A 24827-nucleotide genomic window follows, 5' to 3' on the forward strand; every position below is an offset into this window, starting at 1 on the left:
TTGTTAAACAAAATTTAATTTTTAGCTAAGCAGTTTAAGATAAATACTTTAAAGAAAGGTATAAGAGTGTTTTGAGGTTTGTGGTGAAGAATTTTGAATAAATTCGCCATTTTTCTGCCATGGTGTTGCGAAGGACATTCCGCAGAGCAGAATGGACGTTCTGGCTTTTCTAGTTAGCAACAACAAAGCGCACCAGCTGACGATGAACAATCAGGAGAAGGAGTGCCGCAGAGGCAGCTGCAAACTTCGGTGGCGATGTGTAAACAAAGACGCCGATGATCCATGGCCCGGGCCTGTTGCCGGAAGTCCAGGACGAGGACGAAAGGGACCAACCAGGGGCGGGAAGGATCCGTGTTGTGTGTGTCAACTAAATGTCAACAACGAGGACATAAACCACAGCAGACGCATACAAACAGCCTCGCAGTAAGATGGAAAAGCCCTCATTCGGCAACTCCGGCAGTTGCATGGAAGGTGGCCCAAGTCAACCAGTTGGAAAAACAAAAGCGTAGCCCGTCGCCTCCAGCAAAATCCGTTGAACGGAGCGAAGAATCTGCGGCTGTGGCAATGGCATTGGCCCTGACTGCATGCTTTGCATTAACCCGGCCAGAATCGAGACTAAACTTGGGGGGCTCGGCTTGGTGCGGCTTTCACTGCCACTGCTTGAAGAAAACGCTTGACACTGGAATGTCGCAGCCTGCGGTTGAAGCCAGTCCGCATTGAATTGCACTGGCTCACCCGACTGCTCTTTGTCCTCCTCTGTTTGCGGCGTAATTGTCCCCCTTGAATGAGTATAAATTATTTTTAAATGGGAAAAAGGCGCATGAATGCAAGGGTGAAACAAAGGAAATTCTTTGAAAATTGATTAAAAACTGGCAGCCTGGTGGAAAAAGATTGATATTTTAATGAGGTTTAAACATCCTTTGAAAAAGCAACGTTTATGGGATAAAATTAATCGCAGTTTGTCAGTGCACTGTACAGTTTATTATGAAGATGTGATCTCTGTTAAACATATTATATTAAACGCCACTTCCTATTAAAGCTCATGTAATATTTCTATATATGTTCTTAAAAATAATTGCTCTTTTAAAAATTAAAAAACAAAGTTTGAAATATATTTGTTATTGTCTTATATTCAAATAAATTTCTTGTTTTTTTTACATTTTGCTTAGCTGAAATACGCTAAGCTTAGCCGGCGATGGGAAACCTCCTTTGAAGAGGGGAACTCCTCTAGATTTAAGTTAAAAAGAATTAAGGAAATCTATGCGAGACATGCCTTTTAGTACCCCATCAAAACTTCACTCTTATTGAAATTAATTTCCGAGTTAAGCTGAGATAAATGTAAGTGCGGAGTTAGATGGAAGATAACATAAATTCAGTCATTACATTTGCCTGTCTCTTTCAGACGTAATTTCCTCTTTTTTGTCCATATTCAGCCGCAGAAAAAGTTTTCAACTTTCTTTTGGCATTTACCCGATGCTCTCCAGTAGGACACAAGGCCGAAAAGTCCTCTTCGGCAATTACTAAACTCTAATCCCCGGAGTGTGCCGTCGGGTAATCCCCGAACCACAATTGAGGGCGAAGACCTTAAAGGGAATTAGCTAATTAAAGGTAAGTGATGGCGGAACCAAAACGGCTTACTGTCTTGAGCAACCTACATCGTGTGTAATTGGATAGTCACGACTTTTATCCTGCCATTAATTCCCCCTGCCCCCATTTTCAGCCACAGCCACGCCTACTTTTAAGTCATTTAAGCGATTCAATCTCTTGCCGCTACCGTTAATCAAACGCCCATCGATTCGCAAGACAACGCCACTAATTTTAAGCCAATCGACTAAAGGTGGGCGTGGCCGGGACGCCATGAAAACCGCAAACAATAAATTTGAATTTCTGCTGCTGCCGCGAAAAACTTTTTAACAGTGACCGAACTACGGCGGAAAAACATCGATATTCGGGTAAGGGTATACAGAAAAAAATGTGAGCAGCCAAGAAGGGTCACCTTTTAAGTGTTTTAGGAATATAAATTTAAAGTTTATTTAATTCTTATGTTAGACTTAAAACACATGTTTTAAAACTCCTATACCATTTAAACAATTTGCAAACAAAACTTAAAATAAAAATGCATGATTTTAATTCAAACTTTAAATCTTTGGAGAATATAGGTATACGATTTATTAAGTTTATTAAATCTTTGTTTTTTAAATTATTATTAAGTTAATTAAATTTAAAGTTTCGAGTTCTGGGGATCTGCTTTAAGAAGGAAACCAAGAAAATGTGTATATATTTTAAGAAAAAATATACTTAAGTAAGTAATTTCTAAAAAGAATTCAAAAGAACTCTTTTAGTTTTTTTTTTTAAATCAAATTTCCATTCTGTGCTTGAACTCAGATTCTTAGATATTTTCTCTCTGTGTATCTGGGTGTGCGCTTGACAGTGTGGTTAATAAATGAGCGGATACGGAAACGGTTTGGGAGATGTAGAGCTTTCCGTCTCTCTCTCGCTCTGTGAATGTGTCCCTGTCGTTGGGTCGCCACTCTGGGAATGATAAATAACGTAATTTCTTTACAACTTTTCATTCAAATTTTCGCTACTTTTAACCGCACTCCGGGCGGGGATCCCAGCCTGTTGTTAAGTAAAATAAATTGCGATTCCGTGTAATAAAAGTCAATCATAATAATTCAATGACGCGACGTATTGTTGTGCCTCGTCATTGGACTGCCTGCAGCCATTGCCACCCAACACCCAGCCATTCAAGGGCGTTTACGGCGCCACCCACTCACCCACTTGCTTACCCACCCATTGGTTATTCATAAATACAGCCCTCTGAGGAATCTTTTGAATTTTTCGTTGATTCATTTGATTTTCTGGCAGACAGACTTCAACCAAAAGATGTCTCCTGCTGAAGTTGATTCTTCACTTTGGCTTGACTGGATGGAAAAGCCGAAGCAGCACTTGCCATAATTAGCAATTGTAAGTCAACTTATCAATCACTTGCCAACATTTTAAAAATACTATTGTTTAATAAAGAAAAAAAACAAGAAATATTTGCCTTCAGTGATTTTGCCTTAAACGTAAATTTTGATTGCTAAAATTTGTAATTAATTGGGTTCCATTACAAATTGTCTTTTTTCCTTTCTCCAAAAGTTTAAGCCTTAAGCAAAATTTGGGAGTAGTATGTCCAGAATGCCGACATAAAAAAAATGCTTTATGATATTACCTTTTTTTTGCCCCAAGCGGAATTAAATTGTGTATTGCAAAACATGCTATGCATAAATCTGTTTTCGTTTCAAGCTCATACTTTTTGGGGGAGAAGCCAACGATTAAAGAAGGTGGAAAAAGGGAGTGTTTCTTGGTGCAGAGAATTTCCATTTTTTTCACAGCCAACCATCACCAATTAATTACGGAGTTATCGATTTAAGTTAATGGAAAAGAGAAAATGTACGTGATAGATAGTTACCAGAAACCTTTTGATTTTTTTCTCAAGGTGAAAATAAATTTTTTTTATTCAAAATAGCACTCCCAAGTATCGGTTTTAGATTGATTGATAGAAATGATAAATGATAAAATGTTAAATATTTAAATCTAAAATAAAATAGTTGTATTCAAAACGAGTGATAGATCTTTAAAATGTTAAATATTTGAAACTACTCGACGCAAAACCCTGTTGCATATTTAAATCCAATTTATTATTTGTCATTCCACTAAGTTCACTGTTTTCCAGCATTTAATAGATGCATATTAGAGTAAAATCACATATACAAAATCCATAAATTTTTCATACTTTCTATCCTTCCATGTAGCACACCCTGTGATTGGGAAATTCGTTGGTGCATTGTTGGGAAATTTCGTTAAAGTAAGGAAAGTCTTCGGGGCACTTCTCCGATCTCTTCGAGCGCGAATCGTGACAGACCGTGTACTGCCGACAGCCCGTATTGATGGTGGTCACCATTAGCTGGTTCATATTGCCGCAGCGATCGTAGGAGCAGCTATTGTCCTTCGGCGAACCACAGCGCTGGCTCCACCACTCGAAGTGCTGTCCCCAGGGACAACTGCTCCACTGGCCCACGTCGTACTGGGAGGTGCAGGCGTAGTAGCCGTAGCAGGTCATCATGTCCGGAATGAGCTGCACTCCAGATAGATCCTCTTGGTAGTACTTGGAGCACATATGGGAATTCTTGGCGATTGGCGTCACCGGGGGAATCTCCTCATCATTGTAGCAGTGATCGGGTAGCCAGGGTTGGCAACTACCCGTTTTTCGGTTGAAGTATCTACCACCAGAGCAGTTTAAGTGGATGCCGAATCCATTGTGGCATTTATAATAACTACGACAGGTATTGATGTCTCCTACTAAGATGCCATCTTTCATATAAGAGCAGATATTGTCCTGCGGACAACCGGAGATCTCCTCCAGACATAGTTGCCGCTGGTTACTGAACACCTGACCCTCATCACAGTCGCTCCAAATGGGATTATTGATGTCCTCGCACTTGACAAATCTCCGACAATCAGCTGGATCGGCCACATAGTCGCCTGGCTGAAAGTTGGCACAAATCTCCGACAGCTGTGGATGACACATCGCCTCCGATGCCGTCTTGCAGGTTCCATCCCGGAAATTGTACAGCAATCCATCGCTGCAGCTGCGTCGAGCTGTAAGTTTGTTGTCCTGGCAAAAACCCCACGCATGGCAATCACTTGGGTCTCCAATGTAACCTTCTCCAGCCCAGAGTTTGCACTTCTCCTCCATCGAAAATCCTCGGATTTCGGCCAGGCAGGCCAAAAACATTACCACGAGGAAGGCGCATTGCTGAACTACGGTGAGCTATCTTTAGTCTCAGAGCATTTATCACTCCGATTTTGGTACCTCTCATTTTGGTCTGACCGCCAACTCTTCCGGAACTCAACGAACTGAACTGAATTTCCCAATCTATGGCAACATTTAAGTACGGAAAGCTATCTGCATTTTTGTGTCGCAGCTTGTTTGTAGATACCACAACAAGCTGATAAGAAATACGTATTTTAACAATGAAATTAGAAATGTTCTGGGTGAGTGACACGCGGATAAGACAGTATCGAAGACAGTATCGAGCGCCGCAAACAGTCTCTTTAAAGCAAATTGGGAAAAGCCACTTGAACTTTGATGAAGTCTGAAATAACTATTGGGTAGACTGCCACAAGGTAAACAATTAATTAGTTTAAATTGGTAGCTGACATCATTGCTACCCATTAATAACGATGAATAGATAATTATAAATAGTCACACAAAAATGCTCCAAACGCAAATTTTATTTTGACCTCCATTTTAAGTCTTCGTTTTAACTCAATTTTATTTTAAGCAAAGTCATCTGAAATATTGTCCCAAGATAACTGATTTTTGCTTTTAAAAGAAAAAATCTGTAGCATATTCTGCAACGCCTTGACAAAATTGCGAAATGCTACAAAAATGCAGCTATAGACTTGCAAGTCAATAAAGCATAAATGCAAAAAATATGTATACTGAAAACAATTTTGGAGTCTGGACCAATAGAAATGTTATCTTTGACTCGATTGATAGTTGAAACTTAAATATAGTTTCTGGTCGAAATCTAGGAATTAAATTATTTTTGTCAAAAACGTTTTTTTTTCTAGTTTATTTTATCTTTGAAAAACTGTCTACTTTTGTTGGGAAAGTGTAACCAGTTCCTGCTCTGTGTAATGGCAAAGCGAAAATTTCCTTATCCAAATACGTTTATCGGAAAATATGGGATGCATGCATATAGATAAGCTTGAATGTGTGTGAGTGTGATTGTGCTTCACCGTGTCCTTTGCATTGTTAGCGCAGTTCCTTCAGGAAATCGGGAATCGCGGGAAGAGGAAGGACTCGTAAGGACTCGGAAAAAGAGACGGTGCCTCAGTGGCTTGTCGCAATGTAAACTGCTTAGCATCGATTGGGTGCACTTATTGACATTTTGTGCTTAAGGACATGCTTAATATCCACAACGTGCAATCCCGGCAGCACCGCCACCGCGCCACTTAGGCTCGCATCCAGGTCCAATGTCGACACAGTGGGATAAATGAAACATAGAACTAAACTGATGTTTAAAGTGCCTATCTTATTGAAAAACTCATTTTAAGCTCACTCATTTTTATCAACAAAAAAATTATATAGTAGTGTACTTTTACAAGTTGGACCATTTCCAATACAAAAAAAAGGTTTTAAGTATAGAGCTAATTTAATATATATAAAATTAAGCGATAAAGTTAAAATACCACAATAAAAAGAAAAAGTTATATTGAATACACTAATATTTTTAAACTATTTGTTTATCTATAAATGTTACGTTAAGTCTTTAAAATGTTTGTAGGTTCTTTAAAATATAAAAATATATATTAAAAGGAATTTTTAATTGACTGAATTTCATGAAAACATAAAATGTTTCAATTTAAACAGTTGTAGAAGGAGTGCACTTAAAGTACAATAAATATTACCATTTAGACTTTCAAAAGGAATTGAAAATTCCACAGTAAAGTGAGTAAAGAAACCTGCTGGGCGTAGCAAAACGAAAAAGTTGCCATCAGCGGATGCTGTCTAGGGGCACAGACATATCTATGTGTACTCTTAAATGCAAATGGCTGGCACAGCGAGTCCTGTGCTCTGGCCCTTTGGCTCTTACCACTTCCGGAGCTCAAGGCCGCTGGTCCCAGTGGCGGCGCCGCCTGCTTCCGTTTCCCCCCCACCCCCCTTCCTTCTGCAGGACATTTATGCCGCTCATCAGCAGCGCTGTCGATGTGGAGACCATCTGGCGGGCAACTACTTGCCCGTAATTTTCTTTTCAATCAGTGGCTGGCTGCCTATCCCCGTGGGCAAGGGCACAACCCACTATTTCCTCCAACCGCCCACCCTGACAATGGCAAATTGTACGACTCAGATTTTTTTCAGGCACTTGATACGCTCAAGAAAGCGCACAGTGAGGCCCAGTTTCTTGTTTTCAGTTTAAGTAGTTTGGAAGCTGTACATATAAACTCAAGAAATTATCTTTAAAACTCTTTCATAACGAGGAATGTATTTAAAGCGAGCAAAATATTAAATGCATGTTAATTTGTATGTTAATGTTAATGTCTAAGCTGTTTAAACTGCATTTTCTGGAAATTGTCCAATTTGTAAAAGTAAACCATTATAATATTTAAAGGCCTTTTATCTGAAAATATAAGTATTTGTAGGATTCTCAAGAAGCTACATTTAGTTTGTCCTTAGCTCTTAAGTTTAAAATAAAATTTATAAATATTTAAACTATTTCGTAACTGCCAAATACCCCCGATTTAAAAACTAATTATTTTCTCTGTGTAAGTTTGTGTGTGATGCCTGTTTGGGATTTCTTTCTTCTGCCGAAAGTCCGCCTATCTGTCCATCTACTTTCCACCTCCCCTAATTTCCCTGCCTGAGTCCTGGGTTTTTGTGCGCCTTTTCCGGGCGTTCTTTGTAATTTTCCCCACATGTTCTCGGCTTGAATATTTTATGGGCTTAAGTACTTTCAGTTAGAGCCTTTGCCTGGCCTTGTGCGTTTGGCACCTTGCACCTCCTACCTCGTACATAAATTCATTAGGTTAGTTGGCTCTTCGCTCCTGGTCATTGTTTGCTGCTTGTCGGGCAAGGAGTTCCACTTGTTGAGAGTTGGCTCCATTAACATACCTGCAATGATAAAAAGCAGTTTAGAAGTCAGTATGGGTAACGGGATGGGTGTCCATTGTAATTTTATTTTTGTTTTCATGAGTGCATATATCGATTTTCTTTTACTTTCGCCTTTTCGTAACTGAGTTAATTTGATGCGAAGGCAATAACAATTTGATTAAAACCAAAAATGTTTACTAATAATACATTTTGATTAAATAGTAAAAATCCCAGAACAGAAGTATATATCCTCAAACGATAAAATATTAGAGTTGAGAGCTCTAAATATGCTTATTAAAACTGTAATTATATAACAGAAAATGCGACTGTTTTGCAATGGATAAAAAAACATTGGGGTGATGGATTTATGCAAATAAAATATATCAATTATTCGCCGGTCAAGAAAGTTTAAGAAATAAAAGAAAACCTTTTAGTATTATTCTTTAATGTTGATGTTTTCATGCTCCAAGCTGAGTTTCTAATCGCTGCACACATAAAACTTTTCAAATAGAATTTTTATTCTACCACAAACCTCAGAAAATGTTAAGGAACGTTAAACACTTTGTGATAGCGACTTTTGTGGCCAGCGAAACGTCTTCAGCTCAAGACGCCACTTGGAGAACAGGAAAAATGAGCTCCGGCAAAGTCAGCAGGTCAAGGATTAACACGCTCTCTCCACCTGTCTCACATAACTCATTTTAATTAGGTTAAATATGAAATGGAAAACTGAAAAGTGCCGAGCTAAGCAAGGCGAGGGAAAAAGGAAAAGGCCAGACCGTTCAGGCAAGACACAAGCCCCCGAGATTCCGGAAAAGTGGAAGGTGGTTGGCGTTCGGAAGCGGCAACCAGCTCAATGAGATGCAAAGGACGATAAACAAGTCTGCCAGCGTAAAGGATGCTCCGCTGGCGAAATAAGGTTACGGGTCCTCGACTCAAAGCGCCAAGGCTAAGACACGGAGCTCGGCGGAAAAAGGCCGAAGAAAACTGCTATATTTCTCCTTCTGACCAAAATGAAAACACCAAACAAACACGGAGGCAAGACCCGGACCCGCACAAGCTGAAACAAGAATTATGGAGGCCTCGCTTCGAGTAGAAGGAGGGCGCGAAAAGAGGTTTGGGGGGTGTGGCACGTACTTGGAGTATTTTGCCAAAATTAAAATTTATGAACAGATAAAAAAGCGTTAATGGCCACTCGCAAAGGTCACGACTGGACCGACATACACTGGGTCGGGGCGAGACAATAAAGCTATTTACAAATGCAGAGCTCATAGTAGCATAATATTATTCTAAAATATTTTTCGTTAATTAAACACAACTTCATGACCCTTACTTTTTACATAAGTTTCAAGCGATATGGATAGTACATTATTTGATTTTAAATCTAGTTGCAATACAATTTGTTCCAAATTGTCCTGTAACAAGTGATAGTTATGTTAACCAAATACAAAATTTAAAAGCAAAAAATAGTTTGAATAACAAATGGTTTGAATCTAAACTTTAGTTACAATACAAAATTAAGTTAATTTCCAAATATGAACATAAATATTAAGCATACAAGATAAGTCCCTAGCCGTTTAAAAAGAATTAGATATTACAGAATAGATAAAACAAAAATTGTAAGTCTTTTTTTTTATATTAATAAAACATATAGTTTTATATGTTATATATATATATTTTGAGGGTAAAATTTGTAGAAGGTAACCCACTGTGGCAGTGTGGTGTTAGTGTATAACAATTTCCACCGCGAGTGGCAAATGGAGCGGAGTGGACGCAGCAGGCGAAGTGGACGTGGCTGCGAGGAAACCACAGCGAGGCAACGACAGTGAACAGCTATAAACGCTGCAATTTTATTGCAAAGACTTACCAAATTCTAGGTGCCTCTTGCAAGGTCCAGATGGCCACCAAAGTGCTCCTCCTACCATTTGCTGGTGGGTAAGTGGGCAGACATTAGAAAGGGCGATATAGTATGTAGGTGTAGACACATTTGGCAGAAGCCACGTGTTGACTTAGTGTGGCGCCACCTGGGGAGAGGCTGAGGCAATTTGGCCATAAGTTAGCAGGGTCAAAGTGCATGGGTGGTCGCAGAATAAGACAATAGGATATATATAGTACTTAAGGCAATACTTTGCCTAATTCCTGTTATGCGCACGTATCTGCCATTGAAGTATTTTGGCCTGCCGCTGGCATGTTTTTAAGGGTGTCTTCAAATAGATTGCTTAAAGTTTGATAAAAGCAATACAAAGGATACGCTTCAAATAAATTGGCAATACTCTGACCTTAAGTCGTGATGTAACGATTCAATAAAAAAAATTCAAAGCTCAAATAACTTGATAAGAATACATGAAATTTTAAGCTAGCACCAATCATTTAAAAACGGTTCTCTCAAATTAGGATTAGTTTTTAAAATATTAAAAATATAAAACAATTTTGTTGTTGCACCTGAAAGGTTTATAATTTACTCAAAAAATGTACATTTAAGCCGACTGAATATTAACATCTTTGCATTGCAAATTCGGATAAAACATTCCATAGGGAAAACAGGTGAACAGGTCTGTATTTGTTTTCTTTTTTAAGTGTAGCCAAGTAAGTTCTCCATTTGGGATATCATTCACTTGGATTGTGCCTCCATAATTCAACACCGTGGGACAGATGTCGAGCTGTCGTGCACACAGTACATGTTCACTGTACGTACATGTTGTCATTGCTCTTGCGATTGCTCGGCCTGCGAGTGCGGGCGGTGTTCAAGGCTTCAAAGTCGCGTTTGTCGCTCTTGAAACAATGTCGAGTCGTTGACAACGTCCTGAAGTGCACCTTCGCACACTCCCCAGATGCTTTGTGCCAGGGCCACGCAAGCCAACTCAACGATGCTAATGGCATTCGCCAGTTGTTGCTACCTACCGCCTACATTACTGATGTGGCTGCCGTTACTTCTATTGCTGTTGTTGTCTCTGCACTTTTAAAAAATATCGAAATAACCATAGACTCTCTACACAGTTAAGCAGAATCTACAAAAGACTTAGGTATTAAAAAACACTTTAAACCAGTTAAAAATTGTTATCCAAAAAAGAAACAAAACTTAATAAAAGTCAAAGGAAATTAAAATACATTTTAAACTCTTTATATGACATGACCTCGTATTTAATATTTATATTTTTAAATTTTAAAATTTGTTTATATATTTTTCTAGAAGTTAAAGGATATGTTGCATAGATCCATCAAATGTGCATTTATTGGAATTTGTAATATTGAAATAATGGAATCGAAACTGTGTGTTGCAGATATGCATCACGGTTATAAAATGGCTTTAGGCCATTGGCAAAAACTGAGTACATTTTAATTTGGTTGTGTTCAAATATTTCTTTTAAAATTTAAAGTCTCTTAGATAGATTTAAAGACAGAATTATATATTAAGAATTATGAAAAATATTTTTCTGAGTGTTTTCTACATCCTCAGCAGTTTTCCTTTTTCCCAGTCACGCGCGGGTAGAGGGCCCAAAAGGAAAGACATGGGCAGTGGCGTTGGCAGCCACTTTGGCCAGATGCAAATACGCGTGAGTGGCGCCTGGGTCAACTTTTTGCTGAAAAGGGGGTTCCGAGATGGGGTTTCGCCTGGTTCGCCGGGCGGTTGTGTTGTTTGTGGCGTTTAACGACCTTTTAAATGTGCGTCTAATTATGTTTACGTGCTGCTTCGTGCGACACCCAAAACCCAAGAATGGATGGCTAAATTGCCAGGGGAACGGCTAAAATGGATTAGCCGGCTAGGAGGCGTGGGCGGTTTGACTTTGCACAAATCCATTTGCTCACAACTTGTTAATAATGCGAGTTTACGGTCACTCGTTCCAACGTCAACTGTTCTCGGCGAAAGTATTGTTTTAATTTTTAATTGGATGTTGACCCAAGTGGACAAAAAATATATAACCTTTCTTGGCACCATCCTTTAGGTTACACAAATTTGGGGTCTTCAGGAACAGCACTTATACTTTCCTTAATGCAAAAAGTTCACTTATTATACATTAATTGGCGTTTTTTAATTGCTCTCCTTTGAGTGATTTTACTTACACTTTTTTTTGTTATGATAAAGAGGCAAAAAAGTGTTAAGACTGTAAGTGTGTTTTTTTAATTTTTCAGCTTGCTTGCAAGTTTATATTTGAATCATGTCCTTCAATCGCAAATTGTTATTAATCAAACCATTAACTTTAGCCAAAGACCTTTCAAAGAATTATGTAGTTTCCTTAGAAAAAATTATTTGAGTAAATTTATCCATTTAATTTAAGTCATTTCTTCTAAAGGGTAATTTCTTAAGATTCCATCTTCCTTTAACGACTTTTTGGAAGACCAATAAACCATTTTTACATGGTCGGTCAAAGAAGTGGAACTTATATTCCTCAAGGACTAACCCTCATTCTTGTCCAATGAACTTAACAAAACGCTATCAAATTACGTTGAGGGTCGGAAAATCCTTCACCGTATCCCCCCCTTAGAGTCGTTGCGAGCTGACCTCTGACCTTCGTGACTGTTGCCCGGGGACGGGTATTAATTTCTTATTTTAAAAGCGTCCCATTTCAAAGAGCCCGCCCTCGGGGACTTCCTCAATATCGCGACGCATTTTAAAATAATTTCCCATATTGCCACGTTGTGTAAATTAATAATCTGCATATTGAGGGAGGAAGTCTGCAGCCATTTCGCAATGAGATGAAGTACACAAGTACAAAGAAAAGCCCGCTTGAATTATTCATAAATTGAGGACGGGTGGGGCGTTTTATTGCTTTTTAATAACCACCGACTGTGACGTTTGGCGCACTGCCGATGAAATCGAATCCTTTCCTTTGTGCCTGCAACGGAATGCATATATATATCTCATGCCCTTGCCTCCGGAACACGCCCTTTTTTACGGGCTTTCGCCGAAAATTCAAGCGTGAATTTTGGGTCTGCCAATATGAGAGCGACATGATTTCACTGCGTTTATTGCTTTGCCCGCAACAAAATGTTTTATTCGCCAGACAATAAACCGTAAATGCAAACATGAAACAGGATCTGCCAAATCTGTGCTGCCATAAAGTGAAAACAGCTGGAAGGAAGCTGCCGGCATATATTTCATTCATTTTTTCCGCGGGTAATTAGAGATTCACGTTTAATGGGGCGCATTAAGTTTATTGGCTCATCTTTTCAGGTTTCTTCGGATTCCCGACAATGTTAAATGCAAATGCCGAAACATTTTGTGTTTATGTGAGCAATTAACAGGATGCGAGTGCTTGCATTTCCCTAAAACCTAATTTGAGTTTTACAAGCACTTTTTGTAAATCAACCACTTTTGTCAAGCTTCGTAAAATATTTTACTTGCACAAGAAATGACATTGCTGTTTGGAAAGCGCCCACAAGCAATTAATGATGATTTCATATCAGTTAAATTTTAGTTTAAATTTAATTTAAAAATTATCATCTATATTAAGTTTTAACCGCAGGAAATATCCAAATATTTTGTACTCAATTTAAATATTTTCCCTTAGATTTTCATCCTTTATGGTTTTTTAATTATGAAAATATTAAACACATTTAAAATTTTCAATTTGACTATTTTCGGATATGATTTAAATATCCTATAGTTTAATTTAAATTTGAACCATAAATAAAATAAATAAAATGTATTTAAACCAAATAGGAATTATATAAAATCGAATAGTTTTAACATTAACTAAACTATTTATTATTAATTCATACATTTTAAATTATGATTTATTATTTTATTTAAATGTTAAGTATACAATTTTGAATTCAACAGTTAGATATTTATTTTTACTATTCAATTTGTTTTATCAGTGCAGTTTGGAGAAGATACGTTTCCTAATAGACAAAAAAACTTTAAAATAATATTAAAGGCAACATTTCACTTATTTTGTCCCTTCATTAAACCTTTAATTAGATCTATTGGTTAAAATGTCCTAGATGTGATATATTTTCTCAGAAATCCTTGCTTCTTTCGTGATAATACCATCAAACAGATGGCTTCAACACGCCGGAGTGGAAGTCCCCGAAGTAGATACGGTACTCTAATGAGGGAAACTCATTTGGATAAAAGCACAAAGCTAAGCATTCCGCCCATTAAGAGGCATAATAATAAATACTTATCGCCACAAGAGCCTAGCGGAGAGTCGAGGGGGACAAACGCAGCAAACATATTGTCGACGCACCGCCGCCCGCAAACCCAAACCGACCAACCACCTAACCACCTAACCACCTAACCACCCAGCCACCCACTTTCTTACTTTTCTCCCGCAGAGCACAGATGTGTGGCAGCAAATGCCGTAAAACAAATGTAAAGTGAAATTGCTTTCGCTGTTGGCAGCAAACAGCGACCACGCCCACCGACCTGTTTGCCCCCAAAAAATGAATGAATTTCTGTCAGTGTTGCGTATGCCTGTTTAGGCACAAAGAAATATTACTTGCCAACACTTAGCATTTGCATACCAAAATTGGTAGCAAACGAACATAATTTTGCATTCTAAACTTTTCTTTTGAAATGTATATTTCTGAATATACAGTATATGAGCAAAAAATAAAAGTATTACTCAACATTATTTGTGGACCTATATATTCTTCTAAATCAAAAAATTCTAAACTATCAGTATATGACATACACTATTTTGTTAAAACAATTATTTTTATTTGAGAATGTAACAGCAAGAACACACAAGAAGTTTATATTTTTTTTTTAACCGATCAAGTTAATATAGTAATTTTGCTAAATTATTTTGGAATAAATAAATGACAAATATACAGTTGATTGCAAATAAATAATTTAAAATAATTCCAAACTAAGAATTATATTTCTCCCAGTGTAACCATACAAATGTATGAGCGTCGACAGACGGATGCGGAAGCGGATATGAAAAGTGCAGTCATAAATGTGCCGCCGCCCTTTCAGTAAGACGTTAATAATTGCGGACCAAAGGCGCAGCGGTGGGTGGTGGTTGGGTGGTATTATGCTTGGCAAAAAACATATTCGGCAGCTTTGCGGCCCTGTAAAGCCGTCCTGGCAACGAAAAGGAGATGAAATTTTCAAATTCGCGCATTTTCTTTTTACTTTATGGTATTTCTCCTTGGTTTTCGGCTTCCCACGGGCATGGCTTTGTAATTATGACAAATGCTAAAATATGGCATGTGTGTGCAGTGCACACATATTTGACTCAGTCAGTGCTTGTCGTTGGGGATTTCTGATTTTTTACTTTGCTTGTTTCTGCGACGGCTCTGAGTTAAGCCCCACAGTAAACATAAAAATCCGCAGGAAATCCGCAGACACACAGAACTACTAAATCAAAATTCAGAATCGCATACTATGTAAAAACTAATTTAAAAAGATTTATTTGCTTACCTTTTTTGTGTTACTATTGGACAGAAGTATCTTTTTTTTTTGTTTAAAGGGGAATTTTTCCAATGTTATTTATATATATGTTAAAATTTGCGTTCCTATTAAAATGTATAGAGGTTTTGCAGTTAAATGCAAAATTTTAAGATGTTATTGTTTCTTAAAAACAAGAAAAATTAACTTTTAAAACAATTGTTCATTTCTGCTTAACAAAATACAATTATTATTGATTTTTATTTATTTATTTAATGTTTAATTATTTGATCCAGTCTTTCAGGAAGCTAACAAGTTTACCACATCCTCTGGGCTTGTCAATCAATCCCATTCAATAATGTCATACCTATCGAATGTTGATGGCAGGATATCAATTTCCATAGCATTATCGGATAGATTTATGAATTTTGCATTTGCTTGCTTACTGTTTCTGACTTGGCTGCAATGAAACTTTGCTCTCAGGCACAATAAATTTGTCGTGTCTGGATAGGAAACTTATTCACAGTTCAATATTTTTCAATTACATGCACGTATCTCCTAGCACTTGGCACGGTGTTCGAGCAACTCCCCTCTTGCCACTCAAACACGCACACTCGGCATTGGGATCTGTGTGTGAGAGTTCGGCATTGAAATAGAAAGTTTAAATTGAATTTTTGCGGTTTGTCATTGTTCACATCCGGATTCTGTCTACGGTTACAAGCGTTGCCTGCATCTCCCATCAGAGCGCGACCCACATATGCGTGACTGTACTATGGATGTGCATTGATCATTTATCACGGAAATGGTATCGTAAATCGTACTCTATATAATAATAACAAATACAATAATAACAAATAGCTTTTCAGTTTAATTGTTTTTTAAAGCAAAAATATATATACCACTTGTAATTTTTTTTGGCAAGGCGTTAAGGTATAATTATCTGACAATTTTAAGTTAATTACTTTTAAAATAATTGTAGAACCTGCCAATTATTTTTTTGTGTTGCTTAATATTGACAGAATCAATCCATACCACCTAAAAACATTTCTCTATCAGGTCTCAGCAATTTTAATTATCGATATTTGTGCCATCGCTATTTTTCGTCCTCATTGTAAACGGTCACTTTTGTTCGTGAAAATGCGTTTCTAATTCAATTTGCTGTCAACGCGGTGGCCAGAAAAAAAAAACGGCCAACGCCAGTTGCATTTTCAGCGGACAAAAATCGGGTGGGCGTGTCATGTTTGCATTGCTATCCGCCCCCGATGACTAACTTTTTGCGGTTTGGAAAATTATTTTGCTGTAAGTGATATCTTTTAATTTGCGGAAATTGCGCCACGTATTGTTGCCGCTGTCAAATGGGGCATCCTTTAAAAGGCTTCTACATTGCCATTGCCGATGGAATATGTTGGAATTAAGCGGATTGTGAACGCGAATCAAATAATGAATGGGTCCCTGCGGTCCTTGCCTCCCTTGTTTTAGTCATGTAATGCGATTGCTGCAATGTTGGCGAAACAATAGAAATTTAATTAGAAATTCAAGTTATCTAATTATCCCTATGATTTACGCATAACGAGTCTCGACAAGGGTGTCCAATGGCTTTACCAGAGCGTTGTTATAGATATTAATTAAAAAATATATAATATTTTGAATAATATGTAATGTTTCCCAATAAAGTTAGCTACTTTCTCTGTGCTCTGCCTTGTAATTGGTCCCTTGGCAAAACAGTCTAGTTGGAAGGGATTAGCACACAATTTCAGAATAAGTTCTCGACTCCGAACTTTAAATTGGATAATCGAGCTGATGCTGAAGTTGCTTTTGTCAGTTGGCAAGCATTTACCAAGTGCTTTGCACACATTATGGTTCGCTTATATCAGCCATCGTTTGGCTGACGCTGCGTATGCGTAATTTTTCAGTCGACTCTGGTGTTTACAGAGCAATTTGCATGCAAAGCCAACATTACCAGCCGCAGGCTAAGCATTTATGAAACGAGGTTCCTATCTTAACGTCTTTACAACGAAAGCCACCCCCTTAAATAAGTAAAAGATCAAGACAGCAAGAAGCGGAAATAAAATTGAAATTAACCCTAGGATAAATGAGTGGTCTCTCTTTGATTAAATTATAAATGAACGAAGTTTGTTAATTATGTGATGCTGTCATAGAAATTTAATTTGTTATTTATTGCATTCACTGTCATACTTTTTCCATCATTTAATTTTGTTTCAATTATTAATCTCACTACAACGAGTGGTTGAAAGGCCACTGAAGGTTCATGACACTTAATTTATTCTTAGACGCTTTTATTGAAAAGTGTTTCTAAAGCTACTTAAAATCTCGTTGTTGACATTTCACTTTAACATTTAATATATTTGCAAAGCAATTTAATGGTGGTATTTAATCCCTTATAAGCTTTTAACCAACCAAAAAGAGAGACAACTGTGTAGAGACTTGTTCTTTTATACACAGAAAAGAAAAGATTTAGTTTAAATTCGAAAATATAGAGTCCGGTCTGCTGAGAAGTAAAACCATCTTTTGGCTCTGACAAACTTTATATTCTTTATCATCGCAACCCATTTCTTTTGTCTGTACATTTCACTTCGGGGCTTGCTCACCTTTCCAGCGAACCTGAAAGAGTTCTTCATCAATATAAATTGCAGACATTCAAAATGCAAATGAAATTCGCGGAATTAGGGCGAGAACTGCCAAGAAAACTGCTTCGGACTTTCTTCCCCAATGCTGCGGCGTCTGGAACGTGCCCGCAATTGATGAATCCTGAATTTGAATTTCAATTATTTTCGGTTTCGTCAATCGTCATTTGAACGCGATGCGAATGCCTGCGCCACGCGGCAAGTCGGTGCCATGGCAATTAAGGACCATAATTAAGTGTATGCCAAACAGCAGCATCGAGCTCCATCACGGACGTATCGTCGGGTTGTTGTGGCCGAGTTGATGCCAATTTAAATGCAAAAGCCTTTTGAGCCATTGCGAAGGATGACAGGCGAAATGTGCCAAACTGGCAGTTTCACTAATTGCGAGGTGTGTCAATGGAGGCTGGGCAGGACATGATTTCTGTACGAGTCAGCAGGACAAACAATGCTAAGCCACTCGATGCACATTGAAAAAATTATGACATTATAATCCGTATATTATATAATAAAAACACTTCTGGGAATGTATTAATCTTATTAATTTTAAGCAAAAACTATTGATTTACAAAGACAAAATAACTTAAGTCAAAGACAGAAAGTGAAAACTTTTTTTTTTTTCAAGAAACAAAAATTTCTTTAATAAATTGTTGCTATTAAAATATTTACTTCTTTTCATATATTTTTCTGGGAAGAAATATAAACAGTCTAAATATTTGTTTATATTTCTTGCTCTGCATAATTTCTAGCACTGAAAAGTATGCTACGTTAGTTTTAAGAGGCCTTTGAAAAAGTGAATTAAACGGGGATCTGGAGCTGGCTCTGATTCTGCGTCTGGCTGTCATTTCTTTGGGCCACTTGACGCTGCAGCTGGCGCTTAAATGACCTTGGACCTTGTGGAATTTTTGTAATTAAAACGACGAGGATTACATTAGCACGTACTCGCCAAGGGCGCCACACACAATCGCACTGGCACTCGCAGACATGGGACAGCAACTAGTGGTCAGTGGTTAATTAAAGAAAGGAAGGAAGGACAGGGGGTCCTGGCCAAACAATTGGGATGCCTCGTGGCCCACAGGGTCAAAGTTGTTTTCTATATGAAATATTCGCATTGACAGCCAGTTGGCCGCAGGACATGGCAAACATGTCCAGCACACACTGCGTCCGCAGTCCCACTTCCAGTTCCCCAGCAAAACGAGGGTAGGCCCTGCGAACAAACAAAAAGGCGGAGCTGTGTAAGCTTTCGCTTTGTAAATCTGACAACGTTTACACATCGGAGCTGGCAAGTTTTTTGCAAAATGCCATTAACTTGGGTACGAAGTTTACCAAAGAAATAAAAGCATTTTGAACAATTGTTTTGTGTAGAATTAGGTTTCGCATAACGTTCTTTTGTTATATCCTAAAATGAAAGCTTTAATTAAGTTTGGAAACTCTTGTATTTTTTATTCTAGTAGGTTAACATTCACTGTTCCGACATATTTAATATTCTTAAGTTACTTTGATACTAAATTATTTGTTGGACTCTTACCAGTGAGTCAGTTAAACATAAAATAAATCTTAAATTTGATATTCAAAATGAATAATAACGATTTAAGTTTAGAAGCACAATCTTTTTAAAATTTAATGATGTCACAAAATATTTGCCACGCTTTAATCCCATATCAGTCAATGACAATTTATGTACATAAGAGTATATTTTGAAAACTAATCCCTATGGTGAGTGTAAGCTTTTCGAATGAAAATGAATTGAAAACGTTTAGCTTAGAAGAAACCTTGATATATTTTAAAAGCAGCTAAGCTCATTACAGAATATTAACTTGCAGAAGATTACTTTCCGCTCAATATTCCCCAAGCTGCCCTCGTAAAGCTGCTGCGCAGTGGCGATTGCCTTTAGGACACGAGTTGTTGTTGCTCCGCCAACAGTTTGCGTGTTCAGGTGGGCGGAAAATGCCACCCCATTTGCAGCAAGGCTGCACATGCTCTCGGCCAGGATCCCACTTGTGTGTGTGTGAGTGCTGCAGCTGCTGTCCATAAGTTTACCTTTCAGCAGAAGTAATCATCAGAAAGCTGGCATCGGACATGACAGGCGATCTGCTGGAAGTATATAGTACAGTACTGCTGCTGTTGTCCAGCAGATAAAAACGTCACTGCGGATGGCGGGAAATTGAAAAAGCTGCACGTCCCCACTTTTGACGATTCACCCAGTTGTGTTGCGAATATCCCACAACAGCCTTTGCAAAGCATTCCTTCACAGAAATATTAATTCTATGCAATTGTCATGTCACTTGGATTTGACATTGACAACGCTTTTCAATGTAGTTAAATAATTCATTTCACTGGCATGTGCTTTATTCACAAAGAGTACCATAAACATCTATGCCAAGATAATACTGTATTCTGAGTGTTGCAAAAACGAAATTTTAGTTGGATCAAAAGTAGTAAGTCAGATACATTTTTAATTATCAGTAATAACTTTTAAATCGATTAGGATGGCTTTTGTTTTTGTTGTTTTGCTCACATTTAAAATACTTTATTATTTTAATACGTTGAAATACTTAATTTAATATTTCAGATCAAATCATTCAAAATGAAAAAAAGGTCCTTAAAAATAGAAGACCATTTGGTGTATATAATATTAAGCTTTAACATGACCGTAGTTACATATTATGAACTCAATAGTTACAAAAGCCTAAGATTGTAGCCCTTGTGTGCAAATTCCATGTGAGTGAAGTCTAGACAACTCAACCGACTTGTAAGTTCATATGCTAATTCCGACTAACTAACCAAATAATCACATGTATCTACAAAGCACGTGGCCCGTGGCAGAACTGTTATTGTTATTGTGTTTGTCTTATGTCGCAGATATATTGAAGGTCGTCATCCCCACCGCAGATACTGAGGCAATTTAGCGCAGTGACAACCATAATTAATTCGAGAAACACGTTTGGCCTGCGGGCCACTTTGACTTCGCTGTTGACATTGAGCCAATGACAGGCACCCAAGACAAACAAAATCAGGATTCAGCGGGGAATGAGGGGGCATAAATGTTTTCACGATGACATCAAATATGGAAAACATATGATAACAAAAATGTAGACCAGTAATAATTGGAAAACCTGGTACGCTGCAGGTCTCATCACAAGTTATACATTCATAAAAGCTAAAGAAAACAAACAAAAGAACTGTATGGCTGGTACTTATATGCATAAAACACTTTGTTTAATTATATGAAGAGGCGTACCTTCTGGGGAGAAAAAGAAATCAAAACAAATTATTTAAGTAATATTGGTTTAAATATGTAAATGAATTTAAATTAATTTGTGTAAGCTTTCATAACACTAGACTCACATGCAAAATATTCCAAAACAACATTAAGAATGAATGATAATTTTATGTAAAGTCAAAAAAATATTTTAGCTCTCTAATCAATAAATTTAAATTTCCAAAAGATAAATATTCTTCAAAAAGTTATATGTGTAAGGCCTTACTTAAGCAAAAACGATAGTTCTGATAACTTTTTACTTGTGGAGCTAATGCAAGTGAAATTTAAATATAACAAGGAAAGAATGAATGTCAACTACGCCCATGTCCTTAAGAATGGAACGCGGACGTGAATCGTACTTGGCTATAAGTACATGTGACTGGCTAAAATGGCTGTGTGTGTGGCTGTGTTATGTGCGGTCTTGAAGCTTTGTAAGTTTAAGTGGTAGATATTATTCAAAAGGAATTAAGACTGAAATGAAAAGCTTGTCGACGACGGCAACGACGAGGATAAGAGGGGCAAGGTGGGAAGGTGGAAAAATGGGAAAGTGGATAAGCGGGGACTGCCAACCGCAGGACGAATGCTTTTAATAAATATGAATGCTCCAAGCGTGTGTGAGTGCGAGTGTGCGGTTGTCTATGTTTACCTTTTGTTTGTCTGTTGATTTTGTGTGGCTGCTTGTGATGCAAATGTCGAAGGAAATGAGCAACAGCTGCTCTTGGCGGCGAAGGGGTGGGGAAGGCCAAAGGATCAGCGGAGTGCAAACTAGTTGACTGACTTGTGTACACACAGAGTAAAATATTCGCCAAATTATAATGAAATTGAAAAAAAAAATAATAAAATAATATATCGTACATTCATGAAATATGTTATAGTAGAAGATTATGTGTGTAAAAGTTGTGGGCTTCTTGTACAAATTGGTTTTGTATTAATAATATTTGGCCTGAAAGGTTATTAATATAAAGTTAAAATAAATACATTTTTGCTTAAAACAATTAAGAAAACAGAATGCTTGAGAACCTTACAAGTTTTAAGTGAATCTTATAAAGAATAAAAGTATAATCTAAACGGAAGACAGTACTTTAATTGCACATTAAATAATGTAAAAATCACTTATGTTATGCAAAGTACTATATTTCTTGGTTTGTATGCACAAATATTTTTTCTGCCTGTAAGTGTGTGTGTTTCAGGAAGAACCGCCGAACCAGCCAACTACAAAGATGTGCGTTGCCAGTTGCGGTGCGCTTAAATAACCAAGCCAAGTGTCAACAGGATAAGTTCATTCCAGCGGGAGCGGAGCGGGGTGGCGCCAAGAGCCACCAAATGCGATTGTGGAGGATGTGGATGCACCGCCATCGGCACTTGCAGAGCCAACAGCCGAAGCCAATTTAAGGACAAACAGCGCCAACTTTGCCTATTGCAGTACCAAGCCAGAACTAGCACCCCCGTGGGAGTGCGGGGTCAAAGGATCGGGGTCAGGTCGGCGGTCTGAGGTCGGACTATGTGGCCTCAGCCGGTAATGCGGCTCAGTGTCTGGCCACATATTCGCCTCTCTGCGTGCTAAATGAGTTTAGATTGCTGCACATAAATTACCATGGACTGGCGAATCGACAATCGCAGTCACAGCCATTGGCACAGGACATCGACTAGGACATGGATAAATGCAGAGACGGGCGACTTAGACACAGACAGAGAGATGCCATTAAAAATGAAAACGAGGGACGGACCAAGTGGCAGGTGACCCAGGCAGATTAGTCAACGTCGTACAATGGGCTTTGATTAGGTATTTTCCATTCTATAACATGAAACAATATTTGCTTCTCATTTTATCAATTATATAGAAAAGAAGCACAAATCAATATCTTCATCTCACTTTAAAGCATTTAAAGGGTTTACTATTAGGTACTAATTGCTTTATTGAATTGCTATGTCTTAATATTTAATTATCTCTGTCTGCCCTTAAACTAATTCTACAAACCAATCAGGTGATGTTTTGCAACTTAATTAAGAGCTTTGTACTGCAGCAATCAAATAGTTTGCTTTAAGCTCGGTATGTTTCAGACATTAATTTTAGTAAATTACTGAACGGCATGCTGCTTTTGCCAATTTATGAGGTTTCTATTTATTTTGAGCTTATTAAATCAGTTACATTTGATTAAAATCAGACGCATAACTAACTGAAACTATAGAATCTTTATCATAAAATTACGTTTCATTTAAATGTAATACAATTTTGCTTACGTAGCATGTATCATTTGTCAGCTATTGTTAGTATATACAAATTTGTAATCACATTACAGGGCTTAGGATGCAGCAAACAAAATGATAGGCATTCAAATCTCAGAATACGTCAGGCTTAATTGGTTGCCTGGCAGCTGATAAATCAATGCTGGAATTTGCAAGATTTTCGCCCCCATTACCCACTGTGCAGCCACATGGGAAGAACTTCTCACAGCCCACCGGGGCACACATGGAAAAGCTGCTCAAATGCCGAAAACTGGTAAGCAGGACAATACAAATAGGCACACATGCACACGCCCATCCACAAACACTTACGCCCACTAACAATTGGCACAAGGTTGCTCTTATTTACACAGTGGGGGTGTGTGATGGGTGAAGGGTGATGGAAAGAACAAGTGCAACTAACAAACTGCAATCCTGTCAGGAGCATAACCCACTCATCTCAATTCATTAGGAGCCAAGATAAACTGCCGGTGTCCAAATGGGAATAAACCGCACAGACTTACAGGCTGGGACAAAAGGGTAAAGTTCCAAAAAAGTATTTAAAACCATTTGAACAAAGAAATATTTAATATGCATCACTGAAATACTTTAAATGTGACAAGTGCATAAAAAATAAGTCAATCTTGTAGGACTAAGACTGTATATAAAAAAAAAAACTTATATTAAAGTAAGTTATTGTTCAGCCAACCGTCATTTATTATTTGAAATTCCATTAAAACCACTGTTCGTGATGATTGTAATTTGTTTTTATTGCACCCGGTGCTCATTAAACTTTTACTATTTTTAATTATTTAGCACTAAAATATATTTGCCTGTGCAACTGCCAAGGGAGTCATAAAAGCCAAACTCGTTTTACGGGCACCTATTTCTGACGTGGATGGACCAACCCACTTAACTTCGTCAGTTTGGTTGAAAGTTTTGGCGGCCAAACGGCTGGCAAAGTCGTTTACACGCCTCTCTCTTTAAACTTCGATCAACAGTGCGTATGCGCAATGTTAGTCTGTCAATTACACTCGACTGTCAAATGTACGAGTCGTGGCAGTCACGAAAATCAATTCCCCCTGCCCCGTTGCCTTCAATGGCACTCAATCAATCATAATTAACTTTCGAGCACTTTCACTTGAATCGCTTTTTAAATTGCCTTCCTCCGCCCACACGAACTCCCAACTCAAACTCAACTCATCTGAGCTAAACTGAACTGAACTGAACTGAACTGAACTTGGGACTTGGGCCTTTAAAAGGTCGCCGGTTTGAAAGGGTTGCCATATCATGCGCACGGCAATAAATCTCCATGTAATAAGATTAAATTAGAACAAATGAGTTCATTTGTTCCAGTGCCAGCTGACGCAGCGCGAAAGCCGTTTGAACTGAAGGCTAATGGCCAAGGCCAAGCCTTTGAGGGGCTTTTAACGGCTTGGATGGCAAGCAACGCTTGAAATTGGCCCATGTCAGAGGTCAGGGCTTAAGCTGCCGGAATCTTTAAGTTGTCCTAGCCGAGATTAAAGTGTAGGTGGCAGGAAGAAAAACATTCAGGTCCTTTGGTGCACACTTACATGACTTTTATTTGACAGATTCAAATTCAATTGATTTTTACTCGAAACCACAAGCCATTTGAATTTATTATTGAAGCACATAAAAACGTACGTGCATGGTCTTGTGAAGTTTAATGTATATAGTATATATTTTTTTTAAATATGCAAG

General features: G+C 37.9%; 2 protein-coding genes across 3 annotated transcripts in view; both read right to left on the reverse strand.

The window, feature by feature from the left end:
- Nucleotides 1–24827, reverse strand: part of LOC108142513 (putative dipeptidase NECHADRAFT_87110) — a 102583-nt gene that overhangs the window by 40732 nt on the left and 37024 nt on the right. The window lies entirely within an intron of this gene.
- On the reverse strand, nucleotides 3531–4927 carry LOC108142519 (peritrophin-44). The gene is made up of 2 exons (XM_017266439.2): nucleotides 4859–4927; nucleotides 3531–4806 (listed from the first exon to the last, which is right to left on the reverse strand). The coding sequence occupies exons 1-2, from the start codon at nucleotides 4863–4865 to the stop codon at nucleotides 3782–3784; spliced, it is 1032 nt and encodes a 343-aa protein (XP_017121928.1). The 5' UTR covers nucleotides 4866–4927; the 3' UTR covers nucleotides 3531–3781.

Source organism: Drosophila elegans, unplaced genomic scaffold, assembly GCF_018152505.1.
Source record: "Drosophila elegans isolate 14027-0461.03 unplaced genomic scaffold, ASM1815250v1 contig_208, whole genome shotgun sequence".
Classification (NCBI taxonomy): domain Eukaryota; kingdom Metazoa; phylum Arthropoda; class Insecta; order Diptera; family Drosophilidae; genus Drosophila; species Drosophila elegans.